The sequence below is a fragment of the Oncorhynchus mykiss genome, chromosome 23 (assembly GCF_057628025.1).
Source record: "Oncorhynchus mykiss isolate SJ-2025 chromosome 23, ASM5762802v1, whole genome shotgun sequence".
Taxonomy (NCBI): domain Eukaryota; kingdom Metazoa; phylum Chordata; class Actinopteri; order Salmoniformes; family Salmonidae; genus Oncorhynchus; species Oncorhynchus mykiss.
In genome coordinates, this window is record NC_143044.1 from 28,879,976 (window position 1) to 28,899,826 (window position 19,851).

General features: G+C 39.8%; 1 protein-coding gene across 6 annotated transcripts in view; it reads left to right on the plus strand.

The window, feature by feature from the left end:
• The first annotated feature begins 12,820 nt into the window (after positions 1 to 12,820).
• Positions 12,821 to 19,851, plus strand: part of LOC110502703 (glutamate--cysteine ligase catalytic subunit) — a 32,867-nt gene continuing 25,836 nt past the window's right edge. Inside the window, exons 1-2 of one of the 6 annotated variants that reach the window (XM_021580946.3) lie at positions 12,856 to 13,475; positions 15,049 to 15,193. Coding sequence is in view for 1 of the 6 variants with exons in the window: in XM_021580944.3 (XP_021436619.1) it covers positions 13,326 to 13,475 (150 nt within the window). In the remaining 5 variants the exon portion in view is untranslated. Of the gene's footprint in view, positions 13,476 to 15,048; positions 15,194 to 19,851 lie in introns of all 6 variants that reach the window. The other 5 variants (XM_090217245.1, XM_021580944.3, XM_090217244.1 and 2 more) reach the window with 5 other exon arrangements.

The window sequence follows — 19,851 nt, forward strand, 5'->3', positions numbered from 1 at the left end:
ACATTTACTATGTTACATCTAGGCTATGAGACCAGGCTGCACCATAGCTGCATTCAATATTTATTTGTGCCCTAGACATGGGTTGCACCTCGGAGGCTAATGTGACTGTTTCATGTAAACTACACTAATTTACAGTGGCATGGAAATACGATGACTTTGCTAAAGTAGGCAAATAACTAGTAGGAAACAACTTCGCCATATTATGATGTTGTACATTTTACTTTAGAGAGATGGCAATGTTGCCATTACTGTTACTATCAAAGTTAGTCAAAAATAGCTAGAAATGCTAAAGTTGGCTAGCTAAAATAATGTGGTCCCATCAATCTTAGTTAGCTGGCTAAAGTTATACTGCATATCTAAAGTCAATCTGGCGACATCACAATCATGGCAAATGTTTTTCCTACCAATAATTTGCTTTCTTTTGGAATGTTTCCAAGCCAAAGCTGAGTTGTTGGCAGTGCATCCTGCTGCTAGCATGCATTGCATGGTCAATCCGTAAAGGGCTTTTCAGTCTCAAACGGCCGTGATCCGTTGAACACTTTGGTTGGGGGCTATGAAACATGGGAGCCCCATTCAATGATGGGAAGCGAAGTGGCCAGAGGGGCGATTTGCAAGTGGAGTTTGGCAAAAGGGGGCATGATTTGCTGACATAATTGTAATCCAAAACCAACCATAATAGATGAGACTGATTTTATATCCAAAATGATCCTATTTGCACTTTGTAGTAATTTTGCCACTAGAATAACTGTTTCTGTCAGTGTGCTCCCTCTCCGTCCTCTAGGTCACCAGGCTGCTCGTTATGGTGCACACCTGTCACCATCGTTACAAGCACCTGCGCATAGTCAGACTCGCCTAGACTCCATCACTTCCTTGATTACATGCCCTATATGTCACTCCCTTTGGTTCCTTCCCCAGGCATCATTGTTTCTGTTTCACGTCTGTGCGTTGTTCGAAGTTCTTGTTTTGTATTATATTCTGTTCTGTTTATTTTATTAAAACATTCATTCCCTGAAATGTTTCCTGACTCTCAGCGAACATCGTTACAGTTTCTGAATCATATCGACGCCGGATAGGCCATTTTCAAGGGATTAGATGTTTTTAGGGGCAGTCACTTTTTAAAGTTAACATACTGAAATTCGACACATTTGCAAAAGGAAGTAGAGAAAATGTTGCAGTTATAAAACAAGTTTAAAGCAGTTTTACACATTTTGCAATTTTATAACAAATATCATGCAATTCTACTCCTTTTGCCATGGGGCAGAGAGACATTTGTGCAGTTGTATAACAAATTCCATGCAATTCTACTCATTCTGCCGTGGGGCGAGGAAAAATGTTTGCAATTTCATAATACATTTAATGTAATTCTACACATTTTACCATAGGGCAGACCATTTTTTTCAGTTTTAAACCATATTTCCTGCAGTTCTACTAATTTTGCCATGGCATATACCATGTTAATGATATCTGAGTGAGGGTGACTAAGAAAAACAATGTGGGCTCTCTGGAGGTAAGGGCCCCTGGGCATGTGCCCTGCATTCCCAATATTAGTGCTCCTAGACCTTAGTGCTGCTTTTGATACCCTTTGGAAACCCAAATTGGTCTACACGGATAAATTCTGGCCTGGTTTAGATCTTATCAGTTTGTCTCTGTGGATGGTTTGTCCTCTGACAAATCAACTGTAAATTTCGGTGTTCCTCAAGGTTCTATTTTAGGACCACAATTGTTTTCACTATATATTCTACCTCTTGGGGATGTCATTCGAAAACATAATGTTAACTTTCACTGCTATGTGGATGACACACAGCTGTACATTTCAATGAAACATGGTGAAGCCCCAAAATTGCCCTCGCTAGAAGCCTGTGTTTCAGACATGAGGAAGTGGATGTCTGCAAACTTTATACTTTTAAACTCAGACAAAACAGAGATGCTTGTTCTAGGTCCCAAGAAACAAAGATCATCTGTTGAATCTTAATGGTTGTACAGTCATCTCAAATTAAACTGTGAAGAACCTCGGCGTTACTCTGGACCCTGATCTCTCTTTTGACGAACATATCAAGACTGTTTCAAGGACAGCTTTTTTCCATCTATGTAACATTGCAAAAATCAGCACTTTTCTGTCCAAAAATTATGCAGAAAAATTAATCCATGCTTTTGTTACTTCTAGACTACTGCAATGCTCTACTTCCCGGCTACCCGGATAAAGCACTAAATAAACTTCAGTTAGTGCTAAATACGGCTGCTAGAATCTTGACTAGAACCCAAAAATTTGATCATATTACTACAGTGCTAGCCTCTCTACACTGGCTTCCTGTTAAGGCAAGGGCTGATTTCAAGGTTTTACTGCTAACCTACAAAGCATTTCATGGGCTTGCTCCTACCTATCTCTTCGATTTGGTCCTGCCGTGCGTGCATACCCACACGTAAGCTACGGTCACAAGACGCAGGCCTCCTTACTGTCCCTAGAATTTCTAAGCAAACAGCTGGAGGCAGGGCTTTCTCCTATAAAGTTCCATTTTTATGGAATGGTCTGCCTACACATGTGAGAGACACAAACTCGGTCTCAACCTTTAAGTCTTTATTGAAGACTCATCTCTTTAGTAGGTCCTATGATTGAGTGTAGTCTGGCCCAGGAGTGTGAAGGTGAACGGAAAGGCACTGGAGCAACTAACCACTCTTGCTGTCTCTGCATGGCTGGTTCCCCTCTCTCCACTGGGATTCTCTGCCTCTAACTCTATTACAGGGGCTGAGTCACTGGCTTACTGGTGCTCTTCCATGCCGTCCCTAGGAGGGGTGCGTCACTTGAGGGGTGCGTCACCCCCCCCTTGGGTTGTGCCGTGTGTGATGCTCGGATGTACCGATCCTGTGCAGGTGTTGTTTCACGTGGTTTGACACTGCGAGGACGATCAGCTGTCCGTCCTGTCTCCCTGTAACACTGTCTTAGGCGTCTCACAGTACAGACATTGCAATTTATTGGCCACATCTGCAGTCTTCATGCCTCCTTGCAGCATGCCTAAGGCACGTTCACGCAGATGATTAGAGACCCTGGTTATCTTTCTTTTGGTGTTTTTCAGATTCAGTAGAAAGGCCTCTTTAGTGACCTACGTTTTTATAACTGTAACCTTAATTGCCTACCGTCTGTAAGCTGTTAGTGTCTTAATGACCGTTCCACAGGTGCATGTTCATTAATTGTTTATGGTTCATTGAACAAAATGGGAAACAGTGTTTAAATCCTTTACAATGAAGATCTGTGAAGTTATTTGGATTTTTACAAATTATCTTTGAAAGACAGGGTCCTAAAAAAGGGACGTTTCTTGTTTTGCTGAGTTTTTTGACGCAATGACCCACGTAAAATGCTGTGCTACACGTGCAACACAACATTCTTAACCTAGCCCACAATGTCTGTTGTGTGGTTCAAGCAGTCAACAAATCGAGCGGTCATTTGAAAGAGTAAGAAAATGTCAGCGAGACAACTCAAAGGCGAAATCCATTAACACCAATATAATGGAATTCATTGCCCTTGACAATCAACCGTTCTCTGTCGTGGGTGATGTTGGCTTTCGGGACTGGTTGAGCACCGGTACACACTACCAAGTGAGTTATTTTTCAGATGTTACCCTACCGGAGTTACACAGTAATAGCATTCAGATGTTGCCCTACCGGAGATACACAGTAAAAGCGTCACTGCTATTAGTTTCACGACATACTATGGAACGCCGTTTGGGTCTTTCTATGTCAAAAAAGATAAGTCAAATAACACTAGTTAACAATAACACTACTTGATGCATTAAATAAGCATAAGTTTTACACATCAAATAACACAGTTCTATTATAGAATGCTGTGTGTTCTGAATTTGCACATGCAAGCCAAGCACCACCACAACTATCAGTAGGACTGTCAAAGCTGTACCAAAAAGTCTGCAAACAAGCAAACACCAGCCACGAACGATATGTTTACAATACCGCGTTGGTAATAAAGCATTATTTATTCGACCGCAACTTCTGGGGTAGCTAGCTAGCTTTAGCTTGGTATCTAGCTAGCACCAATACAACCAGCCCGAAAACAATGACCAGTAGAAACTGCAGTCATCTTCATTATTCTTAGCAATGATTTAGGAATCCTTGTGAGTAAGTATTAGCTAGGTAGCCACTTGTTGTTCGCCTATTGAAATTGAACTTCAGTTCATGAAAATAAATAGCTAGCCAGCTACTTAACCCTGTTGCCCAAAGCTAATGTTATAAGCAGCCACCTAGCTTCAACTGGCTAGTGAGGCTCGACCAGACCGGGTTATGTGTTGTGAAGCTAGACACAATAAGGATTAGGCACAATTGTGGAATTTGCGGTTTGCCTTCAAAATAAAAGTACCCCTTTGAAAGGTTACAATTGGTGGAATCATGACATTTTTAGACAAGATAACGTGAAACAAGGTTGGAATGTGAAGCAATGAAATGGGGTATCAGTCTACTCGGCAGCACCCACAGAACACAACTGTGCAGAGTTTACACAAATATTAGCGTTGTACTATTGCTCTTTTCGCGGGACTGTGACTGTGTGAATCACCTCCCCAGTCAGCCTATTGTGTGTATTGACATTCATATTGCACTGTACAGCTTTACCTAAGGATTGGGGATCAATGAAATGGGGTATCAGTCTACTCAATAACCAAGCAATTTTTTTCTCCAAAACATCCACACTGTATTGTTTTTCCTCAGGAATAGTGTAGGTTAGGTTGACAATAAATGTGTCTCAATTCACAGTTGTTTCAGAGTCCCGCAATAAGAGCTACGACGCTAATGTTCTCTGGGTGTCACTGAGTAGACTGATACCCCATGTCATTGATCCACAATCCATTGGTAAGGCTGTACAGTGAAATAAGTATGCCCCAATGCAATTATAAAGTATAATACATCCAGTGTGATTTGAACAGATTTTTGACAAATTAACAAATTATTGTCTTTTGTTGATTTTATATAACAACATTCCAACCTCGTTTAGCATGATCTATTCAATTATGGCATAATTATACTATTTGTATTCATTTGCATAAATGTCAATGACAAACTTTTATTTTGAAGGCTAACTGCAAAGTCCACTATTGTGGCTAATCCTTATTGTGGCTAGCTTCACATAGATGGGTCCGACCACCATTAAGGCATAACAACTGTGCTTGATTCCATTAGGGAACTAGCATGTCTGCACCCGAACACAAGGCCATTGTGTTCTGGAACTGTAGCTTGTATTAAATTACTGTTGTGTAAATGATATGATTGTATTATCGCCTCCCACTATATAAGGGACATGGAAGTCTAGTGATGCACCGATATGACATTTTTGGCCGATACCGATGTTTTCCTTGCCAAAAAAAAACCAATACCAATAACCGATATTAAGGATCGGACCCCTTTTAAAAATGTTTTGCCTAAAATGGCATACCCAAATCTAACTGCCTGTAGCTCAGGCCCTGAAGCAAGCATATGCATATTCTTGATACAATTTGAAAGGAAACACTTTGAAGTTTGTGGAAATATGAAAGGAATGTAGGAGAATATAACGCATTAGATCTGGGAAAAAAAAACAATTTTGTACCACCATCTTTGAAATGCAAGAGAAAGGCCATAATGTATTATTCCAGCCCAGGTACAATTTAGATTTTGGCCACTAGATGGTAGCAGTGCATGTGCAAAGTTTTATACGGATCCAATGAACCATTGTATTTCTGTTAAAAAATTTGTGTCAAGACTGCCCAAATGTGCCTGGTTTGTTTGTTATTAACTTTTCAAGTTCAAAACTGTGCACTCTTCTAAAACAATATCATGGTATTCTGTCACTGTAATAGCTACTGTAAATTGGACTGCGCGGTTAAATTAACAAGAATTTAAGCTTTCTGCCAATATCAGATATGTCTATGTCCTGGGAAATGTTCTTGTTACTTACAACCTCATGCTAATTGCATTAGCCTATGTTAGCTCAACCATCGCGTGGGGGACCCACCAATCCTGAAGTAGTTTTAATTGGGAATGAATGCAGAGAAAAACTGTTTTGCAGGGCCGGCTACAATGGTCCTCCTATACAAGTGGGAGAAAGGGTGATTTGGCGGTACTGGGGTAACAGCAGGAACAACATAGGCAGCATAGCATGATCCTGACTAGTTTGTAGGAAGATAATAGTAGGCTTTCCCCCCCACACATACTGTACATACACTACATGACTAAAAGAATGCAGTGAGCCTTTGAGTCTGACCTTTGAGTCAGACTCAAAGGTGGGCTGGATGTGTTTCTGGGATGGGTTAAGTTTCCTCCGGTTACAGAATTTAATGGTCCTTTTTGGGCAGTGGAGAAGAGTTGCATCCGTCAGAGACAGTGTCACGGCCTTGTGGTCAGAGATGCCTAGCTCCAGGTCAGGACATCCAAGATCAAGGCAGGGACATCTCCAGGGATAATATAGTCGGTCTGTCCACGGTTGTGGGTGGGAACATTTACATATTGCACAAGGTTTAGAGACAGTCCAGAAAGTTAAGAAAGTCAGCAGCCATGCTTGGGTGAGTCAACATGGATGTTAAAGTCTCCCAAAATTAAAATGTTGGAGAAGGTGGGGCATACAGAGGTTAATAGTTCAGAAAACTCTTGAGATAAAAGAGATGCTTGTCCAAAGTGACTTCCAGACGTGTGCAGGGCCAGCTCCAGGGATAAGTAGCATTGTGGTAGCAGAATTGGGGTGAGCTGTTGTAACTTCTCAAGGTTTATACTCTGTTCTGTGTTCTGGAACTGTTGCTTGTATAAAATAACTGTTGTGTAACAATATGATTGTATTATTACCTCCCACTTTATAAGGGACAGAGAACTACTTACTCTTCAAGCTAAAGCTATTAAATATTCACTATTATCCCTTCAATAGTCTCTGCCTAGAGTTTTTGGATACAGTTTTCCACAAGATTTGGTGGCGTGACCTGGATGAGAGCAATCTGACTTCTTGACCCGTTTCACTTGTCTTTGACCCAGGCATCCCTCCGGTCACAACTAAGAAGAGACATTCAAAAATCTCAGTGAGGGACTGTTTTCCAGTCGAGCGTTAATGATAAGGGATTTCTTGTCCTCCTCATCCATTAAATGTTGGGGTTAAATTTGGCAGAACTATTGAACTATAATAATTCATCTGGCCGGTGAACAGTAGAACCTAAGGAAATCGGTTCAGAGGATCTAAGGAAATAGATGCAGAGAGTAAATCTAAGGAAACTGATTTACATTATGTGTCTCCAATAGTAGGGATTGGATTACCTACAGACACGTGAAATATACTATTAGAACGGTATATTAGAAGAAATTGGATTGCCTGCAAATAAGAATGGGATAGCCTACAGCAGGATTTGGATAGCCTGCAAGTAGGAATTCAATAGCCTACAATTATATATATATAATCAGAGGGTTATCAAGTCCTTTGTGTGCATAATAGGTTACCAAAGAAGTATTATAATATAAGTAATCGGTTTGCACACATGACAGGGTTATCATGTCGTATGTGTGTATAATGGGATTGTAGAGAAGTATCATAATATATATAATTGGTTTGCACACATGAGAGGGTTATCAAGTTGCATGTGTGTATAATGGGTTACCAGAGATTTTGTGTAATAATAGAGGACTAAGAAATCAATTAGAAATCATGGGTGGTAAACCCTCTAAGTGTACAGTTGAAGGTGCTGATCCAGTTAATTTTAAAATCGCCTCCGACGACAAATATCAGCGCCATGTTAATCAGAGCCTTCATCAAGAATTAAATCAAGCTAGGAAAAATCCACAAGGTGCAGATAAACTGACCCCTCCCTTAGCTCCCCGTACACAGCCTCAACCCCCAACTCCAGTGGTTTTGTATCTTCCACTGGAGCACATAAAATTGAAATGTCCTTCAGATTTTCCTCCACCTCCTCCTCCAGCTCATCGAAGTACAAACATTGTAAACGTTTATTCCTGCACAACTGGAGATGTTGTACATCTAGTCCAGAATTGATTAGGATGCAGTTGCTGCACCCAATTGGCTAGGGACGCTGATTGGGAGACCCCCACAGAACCTGCCAGGGGAAATAGAAGCCGTAACAGCAGTAGTGTTACTATTACCCTACTCGAGTAGATTGGACCAAAATTACATCCTGTGTTATGACTGATGGTGAAGATGCCCATGGTTTCTCGAGCAGAATGAGAGACATATTTTTCAAGAACTCCGGAATGGCCCCCTGATAAGCCAGCAGCAACTTTTTGCAGGCCCTAGCAGATTTGTTAAACGACAGGTTTCATATTTTGATTAGTACAGAATGCAAGCCGTATGTCAATATAACAGGTCTAGATGATAATATCGCAAGTGAAAGGAGCTCTGGGATTGTTTACTTTAGTGTCTATTTTGCTTAATTGGACCCTGAATCATCTGTCTTCAGTATGATTATGTATACACATGGTTTTATTGAGGCTTCCTGCCCAAAATGCAGTAAGCTTGATTAAAAAAGAGAGTGAGGTACATAGGCGTAGTAGTACCAAATAGGACATTTTTAGAACTTAAATAAAATAGTGAATTTTTAGGATTGATTAAGATGTAGTATAATGAAAACTAACTGTTTATTTTCTCTTCCAGGACTGATGGAATGTCCTCTACTAAGTATTCTGATGAGTTTAACAATGATTCTGAATCTCTTCCTTTGAAATGCTTCCTGAGACTGCTGTCTTGGGAGAGCAATTAGTGAAATTCTGCAGTACTATAAAGTATAAAGGTACCTGGATCTGGCTGTTAATCAAGGGAGCTCCCAAATTAAGTAGGCCTGGCAATTTGTTTGTTTTTGCCCTACGTTTAACCACACAACAGTATACACACACAGCCCACATGTTATGAATATGTGTAGTGGTGTTATTACTGTCTGATTTATTGTGTGTGGTTTTTCTATTTGGCTTTAGTAGGTTCTTCACGGGTTAAAAAGGATGCACCTTAAACGGCACACAAATGTCCATTTCTGAAGTGTCTATTGTCTGAATTTTGATTGAACACATGTAAGTTCTCCTGATAAGAAATGTACTGAAGAACCCAATGTTACCCTGGTGTAGAGAATGTTTGACATACAGCGAAAGAAAAGGTTAAGAACAGATTCACTTAATGGTGTTGAATGACCTCTGTCCTAAACTTCTGGTGAGGTCTGATCACCCTCGCTAGAAAGATCAGTGACATTGGTTAAAATTTAAATATAATATGTAAACGCTGATAATTATGAAGGGTATTGTTGTTGATACAAATCTCACCAGATTTGTGTTTATATACCTGGCCTTTTTTCTTTCCCATTTATAATGAATCAATAGTTCTAATTCTGAATTGGATGGGCGAGAAGGAGAAAGACAGAGCGCTGACCCTGAACTGTGAAGAAAGCACAAAGGGAGGGGCAGGTGAGCTACTCACACACAACAAGTGCATGAGTGGTGTGAGGGAAACCTGTCTCTAGTCTATTTTACTATTACTTGAATTCCCTTATGGGAAACAATTATTTCCTTATGTAGTTATCAAGGGTTGTAATTCTAATTGTATTTGTTATTCTGATTTGCTTATTTTGATTTAACCGCCACTGTTGGGTTAATTTGGATGCATGAATCACAGTGTGAGTCATGTGTCCAATGGGGGAATGGTAAGTGCTTGTGGAAGATAATGGTACGCACCCAAATGTACGTAACAATCGCTGCACAAATCTGTGCCCAATGTCCAGTACTACTTAAGTAGTTTCAGGGTTATCTGTACTTTACAATTATACTTTGGACAACTTTTACTTCACTAAATTTCTAAGGAAAATAATGTACTTTTTACTCCAAGCATTTTCCCTGACACCCAAAAGTACTCGTTACATTTCAAATGCTTAGCAGGACCTATCAGGAATCAAGGAAAGACCCAGATGCAGACACGTCGAATTGACAATGGTTTAATATTCCAACAGGGGCAGGCAATAGACAGGTCAAGGCATTCAGGAGTCAGTAAACCAGAGGTGGGGCAATGGTATTGGATGGCAGGCAGTCTCAGGGTAGGCAGAGGTCAACAATCCAAAGGTGGGGCAAAGGTACAGGATGGCAGGCAGGCTCAGGCAGAGTGGTCAGGCAGGCAGGCTCAGAGTCAAGACAGGCAAGGGTCAAAACCAGGAGGGCTAGAAAAAGAGAGAGAAAAAGAGAGACTGGGAAAAGCAGGCGCTGAGAACAAAAACGCTGGTTGACTTGACAAACAAGACGAACTGGCAATGGACAAACAGAGAACACGGGTATAAATTCACAGGGGATAATGAGGAAGATGGGCGACACCTGGAGGAGGGTGGAGACAATCACAAGGACTGGTGAAACAGATCAGGTGTAACAGGGCTGGAAAATTGTCCAATTCACACACTTATCAAGAGAACATACCTTGAGAGGTGCGAAGGTAGGATGGCCTCACTGTCTACCTACTGGCATATAAAGACCACCAGCCTTCTACTCCACCAATGACTTTGATGACAGAATTTACCCACAAGAAGGACCGCCGCTCCACCTTCCTGTTCAAGTGGGCACAGCACAATAAGGTGAGTCCAAAAATGTATTGTATGCATCAATTATGTAATATGACAGAGAGATATGTAAACTGTAGCTAAGAAAGTAATATTAAGGGTATGTTGTGTAGTAAGCTGTTAGCAGCCCATGTGCCTCACCGTAATAATTTGGTCCTTTTCCCCCTCATTACTTAGCCTACTGTGCTGACTTGGTGGTGCACATCAGGCCTATAGCCTGTTTTAGAGAAATGTCCTCATCGAATATTGTAAGAGCTTTCATTGTCTGCTTATATGCCCCTTTTATTTATCCATGGTTCTGATTTGGTTTACAGAGAGAATACTGTAAGAACGGCCCATGTTCTGAATTCTGTCGCTGTACATTTCAAAAGTTCTTAACAAATAGTTACATTGACTACGCCCATCTAGATTGCTCATGAATGTCTTAATCGAAATTACGGATTGTCTCTTATCCACTCATCGTTCCCTTATGCCATAGTTTGTACATTCAATTGTCAGCAGAAACCACATTTGTTTAAGCAAGTCAGCCATATCAGCTATGTTTTTTTAAAGGCAGTAAATGAGTCTGAATTAACTGTTTTGCTGCCAGACAAGGCTCCGGATTCACTCCATGGTGCTGAAAAGAAAACTGCTGTTGGGACAGCTTTATGTAGGGCGTAACAGTTTGTGGGCATCATTTGTCACTGTTATAGTGCAATTAATGTATTGTTTAGGGTTGTGTAGTGCAGTGGCTTTGTTGGCATGCAACAAAAAGGCAACGTTTTTTTAGCCCCACCAAGATTTACATGCTAAAATCGACACTGTAACCAGTGTATAGTAAAATGCACTAAAGAGGAACAATGGGTACATATTGAAGATACGGATGGTCATCCACAGAATCTTTTCACATGTCTATTTTCAAACGATAAAGCTAAGAACATTAACAACATCATAGTTAAGAACACTATAACAATATGGAAGAAAATGAAACGTATTGTACAAGAACAAATATCACTCCCTAAAACACAACTCTATGGAACAATCCTTTCATAGTTATTCCGAATTCACCCATAAATTGGTCCACATGGAGAACTAATGTCATAGAAACCGTAAATTACTTGGTAATAGGAAATACATGTATTTCCATGACAGAATTAAAAAGCAATGTTGGACTGACCTATGTAGATATTTTCAAATACATGCAACTTAAAAGTTTTGTATGCAGACATTTCTATTTGAAATCTTTGGACATAAGAACAATCTTGAGGGAATCCTGTTTGTGTCAGAAAATTATATTTATATGATTGCTACGATATACAAAACCTTGGAGAGACCGATCCAACTGACATTCCCTAAGAAAAAGCATAAACTTTTGGAACAAAGACTTAAAAATAACTGATATTGGCACAAGATGGAGGGGATGTTGGAACGTAACTAACTAAATTGCAGTTAACGAAAATGTGTGCTTAATCCAGTATAAATTAATGTATAGAATGTATTACACAAGAGACAAAATTCACAAATTTTACAGCACAATAGCAGAGTTATGTCTTTAGTGTAAAACTAACAATGACTCAACAGTCCATGGCTTCTGGGAATGCTATAAAGTCCCAAAATTATGGGCAGAGTTAGAAAGTTGGCTGTTGGAAGTATTACAATGGAAATGTACTTTTAATCTGTCTGTCTGCATATTTAAAGATATGACATATGAAGGTGCAGTGAGATACCCAATGGGTTGGAAGATACTTTTCTCGTCAACACAGACTTAAAAACTGGAAATCAACCAGCCCTCCATCGTTAACTCAATGGAAAGGTAAAATGCTTATTATCTAAATGTTGAAAGTGTGTGGGTGAAGGAGATAAACAAAATGGTCCAGTTTGAGGCCATGTGGCAGAGAGTGATGTGGGTGCTGGAGCTGGGGTGTGAGCAGCTGGTCTGGGGTAGTGATGTGACTGAACAAGTGACTGTGTGGGGGTGGGTCATGTTATGACTCAGTAATCTTACCCTCCTCCCTCAAAACCTTAAATTAACATTATGTTATAGTAGACCTACCAAAACCAGTCTACTAAAGTGTGTGTACAAAAATATATAGTTTTTTTTTGTAAGATTATTTATTAATTATTTTACAATACAATGGGAAAAAAATACACATACACGTATAATAATAATAATCTTTAAAAAATATATATATATATATATTTTGTATACATACTTAGTAGACTGGTTTTGGCATGCCAAATTAAGAATAATGTTCATTGAAGGTTTTGAGGGAGGAGGGAAAGATTGCTGAGTCATAACATGACGCGCGCCACACGGTCACGTGTGGTCAGTCAACGTTAAGTCTGTGAACTAGGACATTTTGCACACTCAAACAGTGGATGCTTGGCTAGCGGATTGAATTGACCGTTTCTCACTAACGTTATAAGGAAGTGATTCAATCACGGGGAAATATATTTAAGTGTAATTGCTATTCTGAATTAAATAGGTATTGCATGGGGTAACAACCTTGGCATTTCTATTCCGCGCGTGGGACATTGTATTAGCTTTCTAGATAGCAAGAGATATGTGAAAGGCCTCCCCCTTTTTGTCTAGCTAGTATCAGCGTTACAATTTAAATAACTACATCAGTGTTAATTTTGCTTGAGCTTTGTTTTGTTGAAAGTAATTAGCTAGTTACATTGCTGAACTTGGCTAAATAACGGCTAAATAACGTTAGCTAACGAGCAAAATTAATAGCTAACGGTAGCTTAACAAAATTGTACGCGTTAGTCTCGCTGTTGGTGCCGAACGCTTGTGCTATGGGTTTGCTGTCACAAGGGTCACCGCTCAACTGGGAAGAAACCAAAAAGTATGCAGACCATGTCAGGAAGCATGGCATCGTTCAGTTTCTCAACATCTATAACAAGGTGAAAGAACGACAGAAGGATGTATTGTTATGGGGCGATGAGGTAAGGCTGCCATGGCCGAACTTTTACATAAACGTATTTTTTTCATTCCATGTGATCTCAGTAATGTCAGTCAGTGAGTGTGCTCTATCACCAATGAAGTTGCAACTATGTTGACAACGTGCCAACTTGATTGTGATGATGAAACGTGTAACCGATTTACAGTAACTAATGTTGATATCAGTCACATCTGGGCATAGGTACAGTAGATCATACAAATGATAATCATACAAATGTTTCCATTAATCACACAAATGGACAGGGATGGAAAGAGTACTGTAAAGTCCTACTCAAGCAGTAAGTACTGTTACTTTAATTAAATTGTAATCAAGTAGAAGTAAAAGTACTGGTGTAAAAAAACAAACAAGGAATCAACTAAAAGTAAAAAGTAGCACATTTTTAAAATGTACTCAGAGTAAAAGTTACCAAGTTCAAAAATAATTAGCTCTTTCAAATTTGATGGTTATTTTTATTCTCCTTTTATAAGAACTTTTACAAAAACTTTTCTATATACTGCTGTATATGTAATATTGTTTACATGTAATGCTTGACAAGCTAAATGTTCCATAAAACACCAGAAAATAACCAACAAGATAAGATTCAGCACAACTGATTTTAATGTTAAATCTTCAACTTCACATATACAAATGTTCAAAAGGCATATTTTTTTGTGGAACTGCCTATTGAACACTTAACTCACTCCAGTTGTCTCTGAATTTGCCATTCAGTTTCAGTAGGAGCTGATTTTCTAAGTTAACTGAGTCTATCCTAGCTCACTTCGCAGTGAAGCGTAGTCCAGCACAGCTACAAAGACGCTCACAGGCGGCAAATTCTTTATGTAAGGAAACAAATGAAGTAAATCCATTTCGTCCAATGGACTAGCAAGATACCCATCCAGCTCCCCTGTACCTTCTGACCGTTTGGTTGTCAGTGAAGAAATCCTCTTCATCAGATGAATGCTGCCTTAGATGAGCAGTCTCGTCCTGTGTGATTGTGTCAAGATGATTCTTCAGGTACGCCAAACCTGTACATTGGAAACAACACAACATTCACATATTCAGTGTTTCAGCATACTCTGTATGTGGCTGGCAACGCAATCATATTATTGGCATTGCAATAGCTCTAACACAGACTTCCGGCCCTTGTTATTCTGAGATACTGAGATTGATTTGAGTTGTTCAAATACATTCAGACCCAACAAATTCTCTAATGAGGTGAGTCCATGTCTGGCTGTGCCCAAACATAGTTATATGAAAAGGTTATTGTCCAGCACCTGTAAATAATGGAAAAAAAGAAAACATAACAAAAAAAACAAAGAAAAGACTCAGACTAAAATATATCATCATATGGACAATGAGGTTAAAACCTTTTGGAGTAAAGAAATTACACTGGCTGTGATGACATCAGCTTTGTCAGTCCAAGACGTCTTGAACTTTGGCAGAAGGATTGCAGCAGCAATAAGCTGTGGCTCCTCCATCATTTCTCCAAAGTGCTTTTGGAGACTGTTCTGAATGGCTCTGATAAGTGGTAGGTACATTTGGCAAGATGCTTCCAGCCTTTGAAGTTTTTTTTTTAGTAAGAAGATCACTGGCAGCAGCCACCACATATGTGCGTGTTGATCTCAGACTGTAGAATGTTCAAAGCTGAGACCAAAGGATTCATCACTTTGAAGTTCTCATTCAAGAAGGACATTTCTGCTGGGCTCAGCCTGAAAGATTAAGGTAAATGTAGTACCTCTTAGAATTCTAACATTTCATGGACAATAAATATTACTGTAATAGGAAAACATAACATTGATTCAAATAATTGCTACTCACATTTTCACTTTTAATTCTTCACACTCATTTCTTTTGGCATCCTCCTCCCCCTTCTCTTGAATTATATGTGTGATCCTCTCCACAGCCAGGGAAGTTGAGTTTCAACGTGTTTGATTTGGATGGATGAACTGCAGTTTGCACTCATTCTCTACAACTTCAGCAGCTAAGGTTGACCACCCCATTGTATTCCACATGGCTTGGCATTTGGCAAAAGATGACCTGGACAACATTTTGTAGCTATCACTATTTGTTTCTGCCAACACAGAATCTGTAGCAATGAGGTTCAGCAGGTGACATGCACAACGTTGATGCTGAGGGAGTTTATATTCTAGGCCATTAACCAGGATGGAATATGAGTCTTGTTATTCAACCTGCTCTGCTGGCTCTTCAGCATCTGAGTCTCGGTCTGCTGGCTCTGCTCACCAAAAACATTGAATGCTTTGATGAAGTTTGATCCACTGTCTGTTGTGGATCTTATCACTTTTCCCCTGATCCTGTATGCACAATGGATGTCATCGAGGGCATCTGCAAGCACATCAAATGTGTGGGAACCTCTCAATCTCTTGCAAACTAATGCAGCAGAACGTCTCACCAGAGTTTCTTCATCTGTCCAGTGACATGTGACCACGATGTAACTCCTTTGATGAGCTGTCCAACAATCGGTGATGGTGTCAATATAATTTACCCTGCCAAGGTATGATTGGCAGATTCATGTATTCTTGAACGAACAGTAGGTCTGAAGATGACTTTGCATTGAGGATGCAGGGTGGTTACCAACTTTTTAAAAGCTGGTTTTTCAACCACAGAGAATGGCTGTTGGCCCTCGCAGATCAAATTAATGACACGCTTGTCAACGGTTGCCTGTGAGACGCACCACGCGGATGGCTAGCTACTAGCCACTATAATGTCAATGCGGTTGTAGCCCGCACTACAGCTTATAGTTCCTTCAGCTGTGTAAAGACGTTGGTCAGGGTTAGCTTCTAACTAGCTAGCAACAGGATGAGCTAGCTAATGTTAGCATTATGCTACAGATTGATTGCAAATGGCTCATAGCAACACTTTGTTAGCCTACACAACAAACACCATTCATGGTGATAAAATATATTTATAAATTTACTTTTTGTACCATTACATGTTTCCTCAAGTTTGATGCAGAATTTTTGTAGCCAGCCACCTCCACCATCTTTGATAAGCAGAGCTTATTATTTATTTTTCAAGTTGATTAGGAAACCTTTTTTTTTTTTTTTCATGGCATGTAGCTACCTTTTTTTACAGCCAGAAAATCCTGCTACCGATCATCATTTAGTTTGCATACACAGCTATGATTGGGCTGTTTTTGTGCGACGCGTGGAATTGAATTGTATTGGTCCATCTGGTCATGTTACTTGTCACTGACAAACAAGTGAATATTTCTAGATGCTACAAAAGGCGCAACATTTATGTGCTTGCCATGATGTGTATCATTTTTCCAGATTGTACTCTGTAATGGATAGTTTTGAAAATGTACTTAAGTGAAAGTACAGCCTTTGAAAAATACTCAAAGTACACAGAAAAGCTACTCAATTTTCAGGAACGTGAGTAGTTTTAATTCGTTACTTCCACCCCTGCAAATGGATGCTTCGATGTTTATACTCTGTCCATAAACATTGAACCCATTCAAAGCAGCTGACCAATGCATAACTGTTTTTGATGGTTTACATTTCATGGGAACCTGAAACCCTCAATAGGACAGACATTTAGAACATCTTCATCTAAAAAGGGTTTGGTAACTAAGTTTCACTGAATTAATATGCTTATTTGTCATGGTTTGCACCTATTGAGATTTTATTTTGAGACATTTCTTTTAGAGGTCGACCGATTATGATTTTTCAACACCAATACCGATTTATTGGAGGACCAAAAAAACTGATACCGATATAATTCGTCCGATTTAAAAATAAAATAATAATAATGTATTTGTGATAATGACAATTACAACAATACTGAATTAACACTTATTTTAACTTAATATGAAACATCAAGAAAATCAATTTAGCCTCAAGTAGATAATGAAACATGTTCAATTTGGTTTAAATAATGCAAAAACACAGTGTTGGAGAAGAACGTAAAAGTGCAATATGTGCTATGTAAGAAACCTAACGTTTCAGTTCCTTGCTCAGAACATGAGAACATATGAAAGCTGGTGGTTCCTTTTAACATGAGTCTTCAATATTCCCAGGTAAGAAGTTTTAGGCTGTAGTTATTATAGGACTATTTCCCTCTATACCATTTGTATTTCAATAACCTTTGACTATTGGATGTTCTTATAGGCACTTTAGTATTGCCAGTGTAACAGTATAGCTTCCGTCCCTCTCCTCGCTCCTCCCTGGGCTCGAACCTGCAACACAACGACAACAGCCACCACATAGAAGCGTTACCCATGCAGAGCAAGGGAAACAACCACCCCAAGGCTCAGAGCGAGTGAAGTTTGAAATGCTAGTAGCGCGCGCTAACTAGCCAGTCATTTCACTTCGGTCACACCAGCCTCATCTCGGGAGTTGATAGGTTTGAAGTCATAAACAGCGCAATGCTTGACGCACAACGAAGAGCTGCTGGCAAAACGCACAAAAGTGCTGTTTGAATTAATGTTTACGCGCCTGCTTCTGCCTACCACCGTTCAGTCAGATACTTAGATACTTGTATGCTCAGTCAGATTATATGCAACACATATAGATAATATCTAGTAATATCATCAACCATGTGTAGTTAACTAGTGATTATGATTGATTGTTTTTTGTGTTTTTGTTTTTACACCTTTTTCTCCCCAATTTCGTGGTATCCAATTGTTTAGTAGCAGGAGTAGCTGGTGCACGATGAGACAAGGATTTCCCTACCGGTCAAACCCACAGGAGTAGCCCTTAACCACTGCGCCACCCGGGAGGCTTGATTTATTGTTTTTTAGAAGAAGTTTAATGCTAGCTAGCAACTTACCTTGGCTTACTGCATTTGCGTAACAAGCAGTCTCCTTGTGGAGTGCAACGAGAGAGAGGCAGGTCGGTATTGCGTTGGACTACTGAAAGGTTGCAAGATCGGAATCCCCCGAGCTGACAAGGTGAAAATCCCTGAACGAGGCAGTTAACCCACCGTTCCTAGGCCGTCATTAAAAATAAGTATGTGTTCTTAACTGACTTGCCTAGTTAAATAAAGATTAAATAAAGGTGTAAAAAAACAAAAATGGACTGGCAAGTTACGTTAGCCTGCCTTCTATGCTAACTTTAGCTAGCTAGATAACTTAGCTGTCAGTTGGTAACGGGTTGCTAAAATCAATATTTGCTAGAACAGTTGAAACTATTTTGATTAACTTATTGCATATGGAAAATATTCAGAATCCCTGACATTTCCACATTTTGTTACGTTACAGCCTTATTCTAAAATAGATTAAATTGTTTTCCCTCATCAATCTACACACAATAGCCCATAATGACCACCCGAAAACAAACAGGTTTTTTGACATTTTTGCAAACGTATTAAAAATTAAAAATAAAAACCTTTTTTACATAAGTATTCAGACCCATTGCTATGACTTGAAATTGAGCTCAGGTGCATCCTGTTTCCATTGCTCATCCTTGATGTTTCTACAATTTGATTTGGAGTCCACCTGTGGTAATTCAATTGATTTGACATGATTTGGAAAGGATGATGTTTACAGTCGTGGCCAAAAGTTGGGAATGACGCATATACATTTTCACAGTCTGCTGCCTCAGTTTTTATGATGGTAATTTGCATATACTCCAGAATGTTATGAAGAGTGATCAGATGAATTGCAATTAATTGCAAAGTCCCTCTTTGCCATGCAAATGAACTGAATCCCAGAAAACATTTCCTCTGCATTTCAGCCCTGCCACAAAAGGACCAGCTCACATCATGTCAGTGATTCTCTCGTTAACACAGGTGTGAGTGTTGACGAGGACAAAGCTGGAGATCACTCTATGCTGATTGAGTTCGAATAACAGACTGGAAGCTTCAAAAGGAGGGTGGTGCTTGGAATCATTGTTCTTCCTCTGTCAACCATGGTTACCTGCAAGGGAACACGTGCTGTCATCATTGCTTTGCACATAAAATGCTTCACAGGCAAGGATATTGCTGCCAGTAAGATTGCCCCTTAATCAACCATTTATCGGATCGTCAAGAACTTCAAGGAGAGTGGTTTAAGTGTTGTGAAGAAGGTTTCCGGCGCTCAAGAAAGTCCAGCAAGTTCCAGGACCGTCTCCTAAAAAGTTGATTCAGCTGTGGGATCGGGACACCACCAGTACAGAGCTTGCTCAGGAATGGCAGCAGGCAGGTGTGAGTGCATCTCTACGCACAGTGAGGCAAAGACTTTTGGAGGATGGCCTGGTATCAAGAAGGGCAGCAAAGAAGCCACTTCTCTCCAGGAAAAACATCAGGGACAGACTGATATTCTGCAAAAGGTACAGGGATTGGACTGCTGGGGACTGGGGTAAAGTCATTTTCTCTGATGAATCCCCTTTCCGATTGCTAGGGGCATCTGGAAAAAAGCTTGTCCGGAGAAGACAAGGTGAGCG